The 17561-nt window shown below is 44.4% G+C and overlaps 1 protein-coding gene across 1 annotated transcript in view; it reads left to right on the top strand.

Annotated features, from left to right (window-relative positions):
* The first annotated feature begins 5294 nt into the window (after positions 1-5294).
* VWA8 (von Willebrand factor A domain containing 8) overlaps positions 5295-17561 on the top strand; it is a 668510-nt gene continuing 656243 nt past the window's right edge. Inside the window, exons 1-2 of the mRNA XM_082247613.1 lie at positions 5295-5449; positions 11133-11288. Of these exons, the coding sequence (XP_082103739.1) occupies positions 11144-11288 (145 nt within the window). The 5' untranslated portion in view covers positions 5295-5449; positions 11133-11143. The remainder of the gene's footprint in view (positions 5450-11132; positions 11289-17561) is intronic.

Raw genomic sequence — 17561 nt, 5'->3', positions numbered from 1 at the left:
TAAATGAATATTGTGTAGTCTATGAGATGAGTGGAGAAGTTTGCCAGTGGAGCTTATTGCGAACCATTTTAACCCATTGTTTTTAGGAAGAGCATTAGACCTTCTGTAATTAAGGGGTCTCATCCTCTGGTAAGAGGCTTGTTATCTGTGTTGGTGGAGGAGAAAAACACCTGGCTTCCTTTATATACTTGTAAAATAGTACATTATGACTTTACCATGTAGGGGGGCCCAGTTAATTTTTGTTTCAGTGGCGGCTTACTACTGCTTTAAGCTGAACCCAAGGCACAAAAATGTAAAGTGGTTATAAAGGCAGAAGGTTTTTTTGGGGGGACAGATGCAGCATCCACCTAGGTAAGTATAATTCTAAAAAATAGCCCAAACCTATACTTCTCTTTTACTAACGCAAATGTGTCTAAAAAATGTCATCTAATATACAAACAAACCAACCAATAATACTTTGCAAGCTGTTCATCAAAATAATATAACTGTGCATAAAAAGTCCATGCAAAATAATAAAGTCTTCTATTCCACTTCTTTTTTCATCATCTGTGAATTAGTGATACATGCTCTTCTTATATACTGTAACTGTGCTCTATTTATATACTGTGTTCCACCACCTAGTATATTAGGGGCCACTCAACATCTCTCCTTGGTGGTCTAGTGACTAGGGTTTGGCACTCTCATCGCCATGGCCCGGGTTCGATTCCCAATCAGGGAAATCTTCAAAACCTCTCCTTGGTGGTCTAGTGGCTAGGATTTGGTACTCTCACCTCTGTGGCCTGGGTTCTATTCCTGGTCAGTGAAATCATCTGAGGTCTAACTAGTGGTGGAATTTCCGGGTCTTTCACTGATGTCACGTCTTGCTCACAGAGGCAAGGACTGCTTTTGAATAGGCTCTGCACAGTGGGCGCAGCTTTAGGGCAAACAAAAACGTGAGTGTCTCGCCTTTCATTTGTAATTATAATTTTTAACAAACCTTTTGCATGATCACCCGTTATTGTTCTTTTATTCTGGGTTAAATCTGCAGTTAACATTGGATGTAAGCATTGAGGAAGTGGGTGCACACTACAAACCCAACATACGAGTCACCATATAAGTGGTGAGGGTCCTGGTGGCCCAAAGCCTTCTGGTGAGTGGCCCCTCATATACTACCGTAGGTGGTGGAGCACAGTATATAATGGCACTGTTCCACTGCAAGTACCGGCTCGGCTCTACTCGGCCCTGCTTGCCCTGGTTTGCTTTTCCACTGCTGGTACCGCATGGTACGGTGTTGGAACGGTTCGGTACGGTTTGGTATGGTTTGCTTTTTCACTAAAGTAGTACTAAAGTTAAGTGGGTGGGATAACAACGATTCTCTGACCAATCAGTGGCTAGTAGTGACTGCATGCAAAGCATTGTGGGATATGGTACCGGTATGGTACCTTTTGGAACCACAATCGAAGTGGTACTGTTTTATAGAGCCATACCGTTCGGTTCCATGTAGTGGAAAAGCGCCGCCGTACCGTACCGACCGTTCCTACACCATATCATGCGGTACCATGCAGTAGAAAAGCACAAAAGCGAGCCGAACCGTTCGGTTCCATGCAGTGGAAAAGCGCCATAAGTGGAGCACAGTTATACAGTATCTCACAAAAGTTGAGTACACCCCTCACATTTTTGTAAATATTTTATTATATCTTTTCATGTGACAACACTGAAGAAATGATACTTTGCTACAATGTAAAGTAGTGAGTGTACAGCTTGTATAACAGTGTAAATTTACTGTCCCCTCAAAATAACTCAACACACAGCCATTAATGTCTAAACCGCCAAGCATGTCTCCAGATCTAAACCCTATTGAGCATCTGTGGGGCATCCTCAAACAGAAGGTGGAGGAGGCCAAGGTCTCTAATATCCACCAGCTCCATGAGGTCGTCATGGTGGAGTGGAAGAGGACTCCAGTGGCAACCTGTGAAGCTCTGGTGAACTCCATGCCCAAGAGGGTTAAGGCAGTGCTGGAAAATAATGGTGGCCACACAAAATATTGACACTTTGGACATTTTCACTTAGGGGTGTACTCACCTTTGTTGCCATCGGTATAGACATTAATGGATGTGTGTTGAGGTATTTTAAAGGGACAGCAAATGTACACAGGTATACAATCTGTACACTCACTACTTTACATTGTAGCAAAGTGTAATTTCTTCAGCGTTGTCACATGAAGAGATATTTGTAGTTTGTATATTTGATAACATTTTTTTAGACAAATTTGTACTATTAGGCTAGCGCCTCAGCAATAAAACCTAAAAAATGTACATACAGTATATCTCACAATCCCCACCACGGACAGAAATCCACTTTGTGTGCAAGCCCAGTTATTGCCTTGTAAAAGTAGCTGCAACGTCATCATCACTGTGCAGTAGGTAGCCTGTTCAGAGAGAAGCACTGTGAGAGAAACCCAGAAACCACACTTTACAGGCTGTCATCGCCCGCAAGGAAAGAGAGCAGCAATGACATGTCTCTATTACAGGAGGCTCTTAACCACTTGCCGACTGCCCAATGGCAGATTTACTGCTACAGGGCTGCCGTGCTGTGAAGAATCATGTATATATGTGATCCTGCACTTCCTCTGGTGGCCCGGATTTCCACCAGGACCTGCCGATCGTTCGGTACACTGACAGGATGCCAGTCTGCCTATGTAAACAAGGCAGATTGTCATACTGTCAGTACAGAAGACATGAATCCTGTGTTCCTGTAAAGCAGAAACAACGATCCATGTCTTCCACTAATAAAATCACCTCCCCCACTACACTGCAACATTAGCTAACCCTTTGATTGCCCCTGATGTTAACCCCTTCCCTTCCAGTGTTATTAGTACAGTGACAGTGCATATTCTTAGCACTGATCGCTGTATTAGTGTCACTGGTCCCCAAAAAAGTGTCAAAAGTTTCAGTTAGGTGTCCGATTTGTCCACTGTAATATCACAGCCCCGCCATTACTAGTAAAAAATAAATAAGTAAAAATACCCCATGGTTTGTAGATGCTATAAGTTTTGCCAAAAACAATTTATATATACTTATTGGGATTATTTTTATACCACAAATATTTAGCAAAATACATATTGGCCTAAATTGATGAAGAAATGTTATTCGATGTGTTTTAGAGCAAAGTATAATATATATATATAATTATTATTATTTTTTTTTTTTCAAAATTGTCGGTTGTTCTTTGCTTCTAGTGCAAAAGATAAAAACCGCAGAGGTGATCAAATACCACTTAAAGCGGTAATATACTACACTTTTTGACTTTTACCTACAGGTAAGCCTATAATAAGGCTTACCTGTAGGTACAACTAAAATCTCCTAAACCGGCACGGTTTAGGAGATATTCAACCTGCATGCAAGCCCCTGACGTCAGCGGCGCATGCGCTCTGAAGGTCCGGCGGACCTTCAGAACTCCTTGCCGGAAAGTGAAACTCCCGCGCATTGCGGCTCCGGCCACTCACAACGTCGGACCCGCCGAACCAGGAAGAGACGCAGAGGGAGCATGTCAGCACCCTCAGAGTTGTCCAGACGACCGTGTCGGGGCTTCGTTCTAGGGTAAGCATTTCATAATGAGCTAGTATGCGATGCATTCTAGCTCATTATGCCTTTGTCCTGCATGGTTTGTTTGTTTGTTTTTCAGGAGTATACAACCACTTTAAGCCCCGGTTCACACTACTGCGAGTGCGGGGTTCGCATGTAATGTCGGAGCGCACTGCTCCTTCATTACATGCGATCGGCTGTGCGGTGCGAGTTTAGCCATACACTTTGTATGGCTAAATTCGCACCCGCAGCAAACTCGCACAGGACCCTTTTTGGAAGCCGCATCAGGATCGGATCGCACAGCGGTTCACACTTGTGCGATCCGATCCTGTGCGAACTGCACGATCGCACTGCGATATGCGATCAAACTGGGGGTGTCGTTAAGATTACATTGACACCCCCAGCGTATCGCATATGGCAGTGTGAACTGCCGGGGGTGCGTGTGCGATGCGGGAACAGGCTGCGGATTCGCAGCCTTCCCGCACTCGCATAAGTGTGAACCGGACCTAAGAGCCGGTTCACATTAGCGCGACACGACTCCTTACTACTTCGGGGGCGACTTGTGCATTACATTGCACCACGACTTTGGAGCGACTTACAGGGACTTCACATAATGGAAGTCTATGCAGGTCGCTCTGAAATAGTACAGGACCCTTTTTCTAAGTCTGAGCGACTTGTGTCGCTCCTATTAGAACAGGTCCTGTAGCGGTCAATGGACCGTGAGGGAGCGCGACTTGTCAGGCTGACAAGTCGCGCTAATGTGAATGGGCTCTAAAGAAAGCTCTATTTGTGGGGAAAAAAGGACATCAATATTATTTGAGTAAAGCGTCGCACGACTGCACAATTGTCAGTTAAAGTAAAGCAGTGCCGGTGTTCCGTGAGAATTACCTACCCGTGAGAAAAACCTACCCCTCGTCACTTCCGGTACTCCGCACTGTATGTAATGCAGCGGGTACATTAAAACAGCTGTGCTGAAATACGAGTGATCTCCGCTCCTGTCCCGGTCACTTCCCTGCTCTCGGTTAGTAAATATAAAAGCGGCGGCGGCTGTATGAAAACATAAATCACTGAGCCGAAAGCCGCTTTTATATTTACTTGCCGAGAGCAGGGAAGTGACCGGGACAGGTGCGGGGATGACTCGTATGTCAGCACAGCTGTTTTAGGTAAGTGCCGCGTCGGTAGGTTTTTTTCACGGTACACCGTGATCGTTTTATACTAGTGCGCATGCGCACTAGTAAGCTCCTCTGTTCTGCCATTAGGTATCCGGCGCTCTGAGCATGCGCACTGCTGTGCTGCTCAGATGCTTCTGGCCGGAAGTGACGAGGGGTAGGTAATTCTCACAGGGTAGGTAATTCTCACGGAACACCGTATCACAAACAATGGTCTGGTCAGGAAGGGGGGGTAAACCTTGCGGATGGAAGTGGCTACAAAATCTCACACTGGATTTCTGCACAGATCTGGGAGAGAACAGCAAGATTCCAGGAACAATACATGGCTCTTGTATTTAGTCATTAGTTTGTGATCCTGGAATTCTGCTTTATTCGTTCTCAGACATTGGAGCCCTCCCTGCCTGTACAGTCTGTGCCCGTGCCATCCTGTACACATTCCATACACCCCCCTCAGCTACATTCATGCCCTCCGCTCTAGCCGTTGTGTTAGGGGCGGTCACGTGCTTCAATGTCTGGTCACATGACCTCATAGAACTTCCTGCCTGTGACTGCGCAGGCTCCGCTGTCACCCAGTTCTGTGTACACTGACATTGCTAGAGTTCAGGAGAGGGGGAAGAGTTTCCGGGCGGACTTTGTGCTTTTCTTTTCTCCTTCCCCCATAGCTTATGAGCCGGTGACAGAACATCTGGGGTCGCGGAGGACTCGGGAAGTGACAGAGTGAGAAGCTGGGGAGGGCAATGTGATCATAGACCTTGTATTGGTGATAACACTTGGGCTGACCTGCAGTGACCGGGCACATAGGGCTGATATGTCAGGTCTAGCGTTCTGCTCCACATAGCATAGTGTCATTAATCAATAGACATTCTGCTTATATGGTTATTAATGCTCAACTCCGTAGGCAGACCATAGCACAGATGTATATTCATTAAAAAGTTCCACACCCCCCCTCCAAAAATTAAAAGTCAGCAGCTACACATACTGTACACATACTGTAGCTGCTGAATTTTAATATTAGGACACTTACCTGTCCTGGAGTCCAGCCATGTCAGCACCGCAGCCGATGTTTCCATCGGCTGTCAGGTGCTGCCGCCGCCATTGCCGGGGAGGGAACCCGGCAGTGAAGCCTTGCAGCTTCACGGTCTGATCCTTACTGCGTTTGCGCGAAGCGTGCTGCGCATTCCTATTGGCTCGGCGGCGGGGGATGGAGGAGGGGACCAAACATCCGAGGGACAGCACCGCGGCGCCATATCCTGGAAGTGGGGAAGGGTACCTGTCTAAAACAGGTCCCGTTCCCCCCTGAAAGGTGCTAAATGTGGCACCAGAGGGGGAGAGGAAATAAATGAGCGGAATTTTCACTTTTGGGTGGAACTCCGCTTTAAATATGGAGCTCTGACAGCCCCCTATAACAGAAGAATAGGTGTGCACCTCAAAGCTCGGACACACATGATTGATACTGATCACTCATTGTGTTCATTCAGAAAGGGAAGGGGCTGCTCTCCATCCTGAACCATCCCCCTGTGTGCCTACAGCAGCAGCCAATGGGAGAGGAGAGAAGCTGGGATGCTCGGGCAGCAGGGGAAATCAGTGCCACATGGGGTGATTAGGGGGTGCCCAGGCACACCTGTGCACACGCCTATGAACAGCAGCACTCAGTTGGAGGGGCTGCACTGGCAGCCAATAAGATAAATGCATGCAAAGAAGGAACCTGCTGATTATTAGGCTGCTTATGTTCCCTCACTACCCAGTCACAGGCTGGGGGTGGGGAGGTGACCCACCTGTAAAACTTCTTTATTTCTGTAGAGAATAGTCAGGTCCATGATGTCTGACAGGGCTGTATAAGGCTCCATTCAAAACCTAAGCGTACTGCAGCACCATTGATTTTTAGCTTATTTTGTGGCGCGTATTTGGAGGGGCACCATTCATTTGAAAGGGCCTCCCTTCGCTCCAAAAACGCACCAAAAAAGCTCATGTACCAAATTTGGGCACAGAGCCAGGCGCATTTGATCGCTCAACAATCACAGCAAAATAGTAACCCCTTTTGGGGTGCCATTAAAATATAATAGCATTGCAGATGGGTCCCGTGTTTTGCTGCAATTATGGTATCACAGCCAGAATCGCGTGATTCCAGTACGCTCAGGCATTTAATAGAGCCTAAACCTCAGGGCAGACATAGAAATCCTTTGACCAGTAAAACCGCACCAATACATGTTTGAAGTGAAAAGCAATGCACTGGATAATCCATCTCTCTGGCCAATGTCATCTCCTCCCTGGCTACTTCCAGGTGCCAAGTTTATGGTCTTTGGATTGGCTGGTGGGGGGAATGATGTCATCTGGCATGTTGGCATGGTAGTCCATCACTCCAGCACAGCTGGACTGTGACCGGAATTCAGGCTGAGCTGCGGATGCAGAGCTCAGTGTGCATTCAATGGAAGACTACAAATGGGCAGGTAAATGTGTGTGATTTCAGAAGAGACATGGCATGTCTCTTCAGCAACTAAAAACTGCTTACAGTTTTTTATTGGTCAAGTTTAGTTCCACTTTAAAGAGGTAGTAAACTGTTGATGGGGAAAAAAATATTGCAAGGCAATATCATAATGTGCTAGTATGCATTGCATACTAGCACATTATGACAGACTTACCTTAGAATGAAGCCCTCCAGCGCTGCGCTGACATTTTCCCCATCTTCCTTCTGTGTTCGCGTCCTCCGGCTACATGAGTGGCCAGGGGCGCGATGATGTCATTCCCGTGCATGCATGCCGGAGCCGCCATTTACGGCACGGGCTCTGAAGGTCCAGCACTGTATGCCAGATCTTCAGGGCGCTTGCGCTGGTAATGCCACCACCTGCATGCACTCTGAATATCTAAACTGTGCAAGTTTAGGAGATTTTCACAGTACCTACAGATAAGCCTATGTATAGGCTGGCCTGTAGGTACAAGTGGTAGTACAGAGTTTACTACCACTTTAGGGGCCCTTTCACACAGGGAGAACTCTGTTTTGGTCAGCGCAGGATCTGCCTACTGACCCACTGCTAAACAGAGCGGGCAGATGACAGGTCCGTGTGCATTCAGCTTCTGCTGAACGGACAGGGCCCACTCTGCTCTATGGGCACCCAGGTGTTAACAGACTCCACTGTCCATTTATGCCCAACTGCCCTCCTATCCGATCAGGTAGAGGTTGACGGATTCCCTTTTGTTATTTTTAGCAGATCGGATTGGAGGTAGGTGGGTGTAAATTAATTTTTATTTACACCTTACTGTGCATTCACAGGTCCGCCGGAAAAACTGACAGGTGGACCTGATCAGAACAGCCATGTGAAAGGGGCCTAATGTAAAACTCATGGCAACATATTTTTTTTTCAGTTTGGATAGAGTAAGGCCCTTTTCACAGATGCGGACCATTCAGATCCGCCTGTCAGTTATTCAGGCGGATCTGAACGGAAGCCCCATGCATCTCTATGGGGCAGCGGATGTCAGCGGAGACATGTCCGATCCGATCCTGTCCGGCAAATCGGGACGGGTGGAAACCCTATTTTCCATCCGTCTGGGGGATCGGATGGGATTGGATGAGAACGGACAGGCGGTCCGTTCTCATCCGATCTCCCCATAGAGAAAAGCAGGGATCTGACAGCTCCATCTCTGCACACAGAGCGGAGACAGAGCTGCCATCCACCTTCTCAGCCGGGGATCAGCGGATCGATCCCCCGCTGAGAAAAACGGAGTCCGCCGACGGAGTGGACCGTGTGAAAGGGGCCTAAGGGTGGGTTACTATATCAGTGAGGTTTTTTTTTTTTGTTTTTGGCCATCTGTGTCCTTTTGAGGATATTTCTCTTCATGTTTTCTCCTATAGCTATAACAGGAAGTTATAGGAAATCCCTGGTAGTCAATGCAATTTGTGTCCCTATTGGAAGATTTCCCCTCTATTTCTGTTCCAGGATTTATTTTCTACTGTCACTCTTGGTGATAACAGTCACCAGGACAAATAGACAAGCAATAAAGATGCAGCTTGCAGGACTTTTCAAAACGCAGTGTAAACAGTTAGGCTAGGTTTACACTGTGCGCGGTGGTTGCAGGGGCGGGAATCGCAGCTTTTCACACAGCCATAACGCGCTGCTCTAGAGACATATGGGGCTGCCATTCATTCTCAATGGCATGTCTATGGATCTTAACCCAGAGCGTGCTTGCGGGTGCGGGAACTTAAAAGATACCGCATGGTGCGAAAGCACCATGTGATTTTCCTGTGGCAGCATTTTTAAAAGATGCAAGCACCTTTTTTTGCGAGAAACGCATGCACAGCAGTTCATTCAAATTAATGGGTTGCATTGTCCTTGCCAACCTGGGCCACAAACCCACACAAGTGTGAAACTAGGGTTACATAGGATTTATTAGAGGATAGTTTTTATGTGATTTTGTTGCCTTGGAAAAGCACGGCTTAAGTGTGAAAGGGGCCCAAATCTCAGTAACAGGACAGTAAGGCTGGGTTTACACTGACGGCATAGCTTGTCGCTCCTCTGAAAAGCTGTCCATTGTGGATCCATGATTTTTCAATGGCATATGACAGGTGGTGAGGAGGTGATAGGTCACCTGCTCACTGCTTGTTTTAACCCTCAAAATGCTGGTCCACCATGCCACAAGGCCAGTTGCTGCGTGGCACCAGTCACTTAAATGGGTCGCATTTGGTGGTATTAATGCCTGCACAAACACATCACTGGGATATTTTTTGCAGCTCCTGTAATGCTTGACAGTGTCCATTCAGGGCTGCTCACCCGCATGCCTTTCAAAGTAGGGAAAATATCTGTGTCTATGCATCCCAATATACTTATGTGGGGGCCCTGCACACATCATTTATCAGCTCAAAACCGATAAATAAACATCCCCTTTACAGTGCAGGGGCCTTAACACTCATGCGAATGAGGCTTTAAGGCTCGGTTTACATTAGTGCCATGGCAGTCATCGCATGTTATTCGGAGCGCACTGCTCTGAAAATCACATGCGATGTCTGTGCAATGCGAATTCAGCCATAAAGATAGTATTCGCATCTGATTTGGCACAAACACGCACAGGACCCTTTTTTGGGTTTGCACCAGAATCAGATTCACTTGCGATCCGATTTGTGTCTGAATGTCAGTTCGCACTGCGATATGTGAACTGATTTGTGGGTGTCGTTAGCTTTAAATCGACACCCCCAGCGATTCGCATATGGCAGTACATTAGTGCGATGCCAGACATCGTATGTGATTCGGAGCGCACTGCTCTGAAAATCACATGCGATGTCTGTGCAATGCGAATTCAGCCACACAGATGATATTCGCATCTGATTTGGCACAAACACGCACAGGACCCTTTTTTGGGTCCACACCAGAATCAGATTCACCTGCGATCCGATTCGTGTCTGAATGTCAGTTTGCACTGCGATATGTGAACTGATTTGTGGGTGTCGTTAACTTTGAATCGACACCCCCAGCGATTTGCATATGGCAGTGTAAACTGCCTACGCTGGGAATGCGATGCAGGGTTCCCGCATCGCATAAGTGTGAACCGAGACTTAGGGCTCTTTCACACAGTATGTCCCTCGGACGGACTCTGTTTATCTCAGCGGGAGATTGATCCGCCGATCCCCTGCTGAGCAGGAGGATGACAGCTGTTCTCCGTGCTGTGTGCGGAGACACAGCTGTCAGAGCCCCATACATCTCTATGGGAAAATAGGGTTTCCATCCGTCTAGATTTGACGGATCGGATCGGATGTCAGCGGACATGTGTCCGCTGACATCCGATGCCCCATAGGGATGCATGGGGGGGACCGTTCAGATCCGCCAAAAAAAACCTGACAGGCGGATCTGAACGGTCCGCTTGTGTGAAAGGGGCCTTACAGAGAGCATTAAACATGCAGGCTGGTTAGGACAAACCCTTGAAACAAGTGCTTAGCATCGGATTGTCAGCTGGCATGAATTTAGAATGTTATCAGCTCCCACTAAATTTATATACCGATGCAGTTAATGATCCATTCTGTTGTAACCCCAATTAATTTATATTAGTAATACAAAGTTCAGGGCACAAACTTTTAATCTACAGCTTTTAACATACTTATAAGTCATGCATGTGTGTGTTGCTAGGGAACAGAAGGAGCAGGACGTACAAACAAAACAAACATTCCTGATACATAAGCAACCACTTTAAAACTCAAAAGACATACTTTTGGGAAGGGTTAAATGAAATAAATGCGCCTCTATGAAGTCCCGTTGACAATCAAATATAGTTAATATATTCACATGTGGTTAAATCTTAAGTGCATATGGAAATTACAGTACAGCAATTATTATTTGTCTTTTTTTCCAGGAAACTTTTATTTATCTTTAATGTCTTTGCACTAGCCTGAGAGGTTTATGTTTATCATTGTACCTAGATCAGTGTTCCATGCAGTCCCTGCTTCGTCTTTCTTCCACTGGGACACTCCCAACGTCCTCTTTGCGGCGGGTGAGATGTCTGTTCAACCAATTACTGAACTATCGGGGTATCATTCCTCAACCTGTCCTTCTAAAGAGCCACACAACATCTACAGGTATGGTTAACAAACGCTGGCATCAGTAGGTTTGACACCTTCCAAAGCATTTATAAACACGAACACTTAAGGGCTTTAAGGCTCCATTCACACCAATGTGTTTTGTCATGCTTTTTGCAGAAATGCAGGACATTTTTTTTAACATGGATTCCTATGGAACACGTTCACATCAATGCATTTTTGTGCCTCTGCGTTTTTGGAAAGGGTCAGAGACTTTTTTTAAACACAAAATGGTGCTTTGTTTGCTTTTTCGGTTCAATAGACTTCAATTAGAAGCTGCATAAAAGCATGTAGTGCGTTTTTACTGTGTTTACCCCGATTTTGCTGCGATTTGCATTTTGTGTTTTTAAATCTGCAACAAATTTTGCCCCAAAAAAAAGCATAAAAAATGTGAATTACTGCAAAATCCCAGAAAAATAGCCATAAAAAACTGTGGAAATCACAGCAAAAAGCACTACAGAAACGCTCAAAAGTAACATGCATAGGTGTGAATTGAACCCAAAGCCCAGCTCCTGCCGTATTAGGTTTGGAAAAAGTAAGGATCAAATCTCTCCTTATTTCTGTGTGTTTTCCAATTGGGGAGGTTATCCCCTTTCTTCTTGTCCTGGTAACCAGGTGAATTTCCTTCACAGAAAGATGTGGAGATGCTGAGCTTTAAAGAATATGTTAACCCAACATTTCATATTCCTGATATGTGCCTGCTGTATCATGTACTTGTATGACAAAGTATCCTGTTCTCTTTGTATTGCTTCCTTTGTGTGAAATAACTGATGTTCCTCCCAGTCCCTCTGCTTTCCTATAAAAAAAAACTGACTACACTAAGTATAAGAGCACAGCTTGGTCAGTTTTCTGGCTGTACTGGGAACTCAGCCTGCTCTCCTCCATTGATCAGACTGTTGCTGACACAATCCAACCTACTTACTGGGAACTTCAGTGTAATGCCATTTCTCCTTCTCCAGCTCTCTAAGCTCCTAAGCTGAAAACAGATATTATGTGAATCAGTTGTTAAAAAAAAAAAAGAAAGTGTATTTATAATTTATTTGATATGTAAACACAAACGTTTTGCCTTTCATTTGTAATTTTAACTGAATAGGTTGATTTACAAGGTAAGGGTTCACATATACAGTAAAACCTTGGATTGAGAGTAAACTGGTTTGAGAGCATTTTGCAAGACAAGCAAAATTGTTTTTTAAATTTTGACTCAATAAACAAGCGATGTCTTGATATACAAGTAGCATCACTTCACAACTGAGTATAAAAGAGAAGAGAGGAGCCTCTAAGTGTAGCAATATGGTTACATTTAAAGAAGGTACAACATTTAGCAACTCGCATGGTTGATGATTCAAACTGGCACATCTAAGTATGCAGGCATTTGGGGTAAAGCTGTCCACATAGACCATCCTCCGCACTGCTATCGACGTCATTCCTTCCACACTGCGCTCCATGAGCGCTTCAAGCCTCGCTTTCAGATCTCTCTACTACAGGGTAGTCTTCCCAGTCACGCTTGAAGACAGACAGCGGTGAGAGCTGGCGGTTCGGAGGAAGTTCTATAAGGACACCTTTACCCCGGATGCCTGCATACTTAGATGAGCCTCTTTTAATCATCAACCATGTGAGTTGCTAAATGTTGAACCTTCACTAGATGTAACCATATTGCTACACTTAGAGGCACATCTCTTCTCTTTTATACTCTGTAGCTCCTGCTGGATTTTGCTTATAATCCCTTTGTATGTGCTGCCGTTTGTGGATGGACATTTTATGGTTACACAACCTATCACATTGCTATATTCTTTTTATATAGAATATAAGACTGGAGGACTTATGAATAAATGGTTGTGGAACCAACCAATTTCTGTGAAAAACCCTCATCTACGTTACCCATTGCTTACTCTATTAAAAAAATTCCTATTTTGTAAATTAAAAGGGTCCCTACATAAAGAGGAACTTCACCCTTGTGTAAAAAATTAAATGTCAGAAGCTGACATACGGTAGCTTTTGTAGCTTACTGTAGCTTCTGACTTTTAAAATTATGTACTTATCAGAGCCTGGAGTCTGGTCTTCTTGCAGCCAGTTTTTATCACCACTGTGGGTCTTCAGTGACGCCATCTGTGGTTTGGGAGCTAGCTGTGACTTCTTAGGGTGTCACAGCCAGTTACCCACTGCACGTGTGCAGTGAAACTGGTCCTGCAGCATCCTGGGTAATGTAACATGTCCCAGGAGGTTGCGGGCAGGGGGCAAGAAGAGTAACGTCTTTATTGCCTAGGTGAAAATTAAAGAAGTGGGAAAAAAGGTGCCCGCTCCCTATATAAAAAAAAACAAACAAACGTTTAAATGCATTAGAGGCAATGGTAGGGAGGAGGATAAGTGGCACCTAGCGGGTATCTGTTTCTGATAGCTATCTTAAGGCTTTCTTGTCTCCCTCCTTGTCTGTGCTTTTGCAGGGGTGTGTCATTAAAAAAAAAAAAACTACCTGTCCAAGGGACTGAATGGGGGTCCCAATCCACTTGTCCTGATAAAATTGATTTTAACCAAAACCATATTTAAATAAGGTTTTAACTTTGTGCCGCTGTATGATAGCTCTTTTGCCTGCATACAGACCAAAAATAGGCTGCGAGCACCTCAATTTGTAGGGGTTTAACCTGGTTAACTCCTGTACAAATGTCGCTTGATCCTGACTTCATACCTCTAGGCCCACTTCAGATTCTGCAACTATTACATTTTCTTAAATCCATCCGTAGTGCCCGCCTGGTTGAACATCCCATGACCCAAGGAATTAACCTCCTTGGGACCAATATGGCATGCCCTGTAAGCCACTTACAATTTACTGCTCCTTGACTCATCTTAAACCTCAATTCCATTCTTAGACCAATAGGAAAAGTGCTTCTCTCCCGCAAAGATCAAACTAAAATACTTATACTACATACTTATACCTTACATGTATCGTTCATTCATTAGTATCAAATACTAGTAATCCGTTTATAAAATTGTTACCTATTGATATTGAACATCCGTTCTATTAAAGAGGAAGTAAACCCTCTGAAAAAAAAGTAAAAAAAAAAACAACCTGTAAAAAGACAAAGGCATAATGAGCTAGTATTCATCGCATAATTGCTCATTGTGAAGTATTTACCTAAAATCGAAGCCCCCGCATTGCCGACAGGACGGCCGACATGTTCGGCCGTCTTGCTTCCTTAAACGCGTCCTCCGGCCATGCGCGGGAGCCGCCGTTCACGGCACAGGGCTCTGAAGGAACGGCACAGGTGGCCGTTCCTTCAGAGCGCTTGCGCCGATGACGTCATCGGCTGCATGGACTGTAAATATCTCCTAAACGGTGCAAGTTTAGGAGATATTTGTAGCACCTATAGGTAAGCCTTAATATAGGCTTAACTACAGGTAAAAGTATTTTAAGTGGGTTAAAAACCACTTTAAGTGAAATTGATTAGATAACTGAAAGCAGTACCAGTGTCCTGATCGCCAGACACACCAATGCCAGTGAAAGCCAGCACCAGTGTCCTGATCTCCAGACACACAAAGTCCAGTGTCACCTAATCCCAGTTTAAGCCAGAACTAGTGTCCTAATCGACAATCACACCAATACCTGTGTCATGATGATGCATATTCCAGGTGTATTTTGCGTTTTTCGAAACACATTTTTGATCCATTGAAGTCTATGGAACCAAAAACACAATCTGCTGTTCCCTGGCCTTTAAATAAAATGCACAGATGCGAACGTAACCCATAGGAAACCATGTTAAATGGACTGAAAAATTGATACCACACAAACAAAGAAAATAGGTGTGAACCAGGCCTTAGGGAGCAGAATAACCACAGAAACCAGAGCCACTGTAGCAGCAGCTGGTTTTGATTGTGGTTTAAAAAATAAATACATTTTCAGTCCCCAGAACCAATCATCACGTAGATGTTTTTAAAAAATCTAGTCCTTTGGGTTTTGAAACAAATATACCCTAAAAAATGACTAATCCCAGATACATTCAAGATGGTACTGAATACTTAGAAAAAAAAAAATAAAATAGTAATACGTCTAGCTCACAAGGGAAAAAATAAAATAGTAATACGTCTAGCTCACAAGGGATACGGGGAGGGGGTGATTTTGGACAAAAACTTTTACCTAATGCAACTGACAGATATGTTATCCGATAGAGACACTTATGTCATCAGACTGGATAGGGATCCGACTAATGGATATAAGGGTGAATTTAAAACTTTGGTGGAATTTGGATATCGAACTAGGGTTCTTACTAAAAAAAGAAAGGAAATATTTAGTACCTAGCACGTGTCTTATACGCACTATATATAATATTACCCAGAATTTACAAAACCCCCCTGGCTTGACCTATAGTCTATAGCATTGGATCTGTGACGGCAAGATTGGCCAGAAATTAGACAAGCTTTATTCGCAAAGAAGAGGTGTCACGATGGGCGCTAAATTTGTCAATAGTCCCGCGCACCTCTTCATGTGGGAATGGGAAGCCAAATATGTATTTGGCAGAGGGAGAGATGAATTACTCTTTTATACAGGGCATTTTTCTCAGAAAATAGGTGCAGGTACTCCCTCCTTCCAAGTCACTCCTGATCTCTGCCCCCCACCCACACCCGAGCAATGTTCCTTGGTTCTACCTACCTGCCTCCCAGTACTGCCCTTTTTAGAGAATACAGAACCAAGTTTCATTTTTGGGTGCTAAGTCATAATAGACCTTCCCAGCAACTATAACCATCCCCCGAACAACAATCGATCTATCTCGGGTACAATAGCCCCAAAGCAACTATAGATCCCCAGCAACAATAGGTCATCCAGCAACTATAGACCCCCCAGAAAGAGTAGATACCTCCCAGCTACAATAGATCCCTCCCAGCAACAATAGGTCTCACCTAGCAACAATAGATCAATTTTATCAAGTATAGATCCCCCAGCAACAATAGGTCCCCAGAAACAATATATCCCTCCCAGCAACAATAGACCCCCTTGCAACAACAGACCCCCAGCAACAATAGATCCCTCCCAGCAATAATAGGTCCCCCCTAACAAGAATAGATTCACCCCAGCATCTCTAGATCCCCCAGCAACAGTAGGTCCCCCAAAAAGAATATATCCCTCCCAGCAAATGACATTTTACACAGCACTTTACAACGTAAGGGCAGACAGTACAATTACAAAACAGTTGAATGCAGTACGAATCGGAAAGCCCTGTTCATTAGAGCTTACAATCTAAGAGTATACCCCTCCCTCAAAGGTAGATCTCTTTCATCAACAATTGACTCCTGAGCAACATAAAATCCCCCACAGCAACAATAGATCCCCCACCAACAACAATAGACCTCCCCAGCAACAATAGATCCCCCTAGCAGCCAGCATCAATAAACTCTCCAGCACCTCTAGGCATTATATACATTCAGTACTGGAAGTGCCAGAACTGCGTCTCCCCCCCCCCCATTCCCGCTGAAAAAAAGCCCTGTTTTATAGATTTTTTTTAGGATTTGTTCTTTATTTGGGCAGGTTCTTTACAATTATTTTTTAACTGAATTAAACACTAATAATAATAATATCAAACTTGAGTGTCAGTGGAGTAAGGATGTGATTGTTTATAAGCAAGGTAAGCAACTGGGCACTAAAGTTTATTTTAAGCCCACAGACCATAATCGCTACTTGCCTTTACATAGTGGGCATCACCCATTTTGGTTGAAGAATATCCCTGAAGACCAAATTATGCGAGTAAAAAGGAACTGTTCCTTGGAGTCAGACCTTTTTGCACAGTCCCAAGTAATAGAAGATCGATTTATTCAGAAAAGTTATTTTGCTAATCAGATAGATGGGATTATACAGAAGGTGCGAGAGATACCTAGTGATGAATATCTAAAGCCCTGTACACACGACCAGAATATCGTACAAAGAATACTGCTTTCCAAGCGATCCTACGATAATCTGATCGTTCGTATACAGCTTTCGTCCAAAACACGAACATGTTTCTCGTACGATACCAGATCATACGATTTTTGTTTAATCAGTGCAGTTTTCCTTCAAAAATACAATACAAATACATTATTTCGCTTCCAAATTTTTATTCTATCATACGAGAATTTTCATACTTAAGTAACCTATTCATTTTCGATATGTCAAAAAAACAAAAAGGGACAATTATTCGCCCGAAAATCTCATCATGTGTACTTGGCTTAAAGTTTTACTAAACCCACAACAGTAAAATCAGTCTGTATATGCAGTAAAGTATGCTTGTTATACCCGCTGTAGAACCTAAG

This window comes from Pelophylax lessonae (assembly GCF_965119305.1).
Source record: "Pelophylax lessonae genome assembly, chromosome: 2".
NCBI lineage: Eukaryota > Metazoa > Chordata > Amphibia > Anura > Ranidae > Pelophylax > Pelophylax lessonae.
The sequence above is the reverse complement of the archived record's forward strand: the minus strand, read 5'-3'. Positions and strand labels throughout refer to the sequence as shown.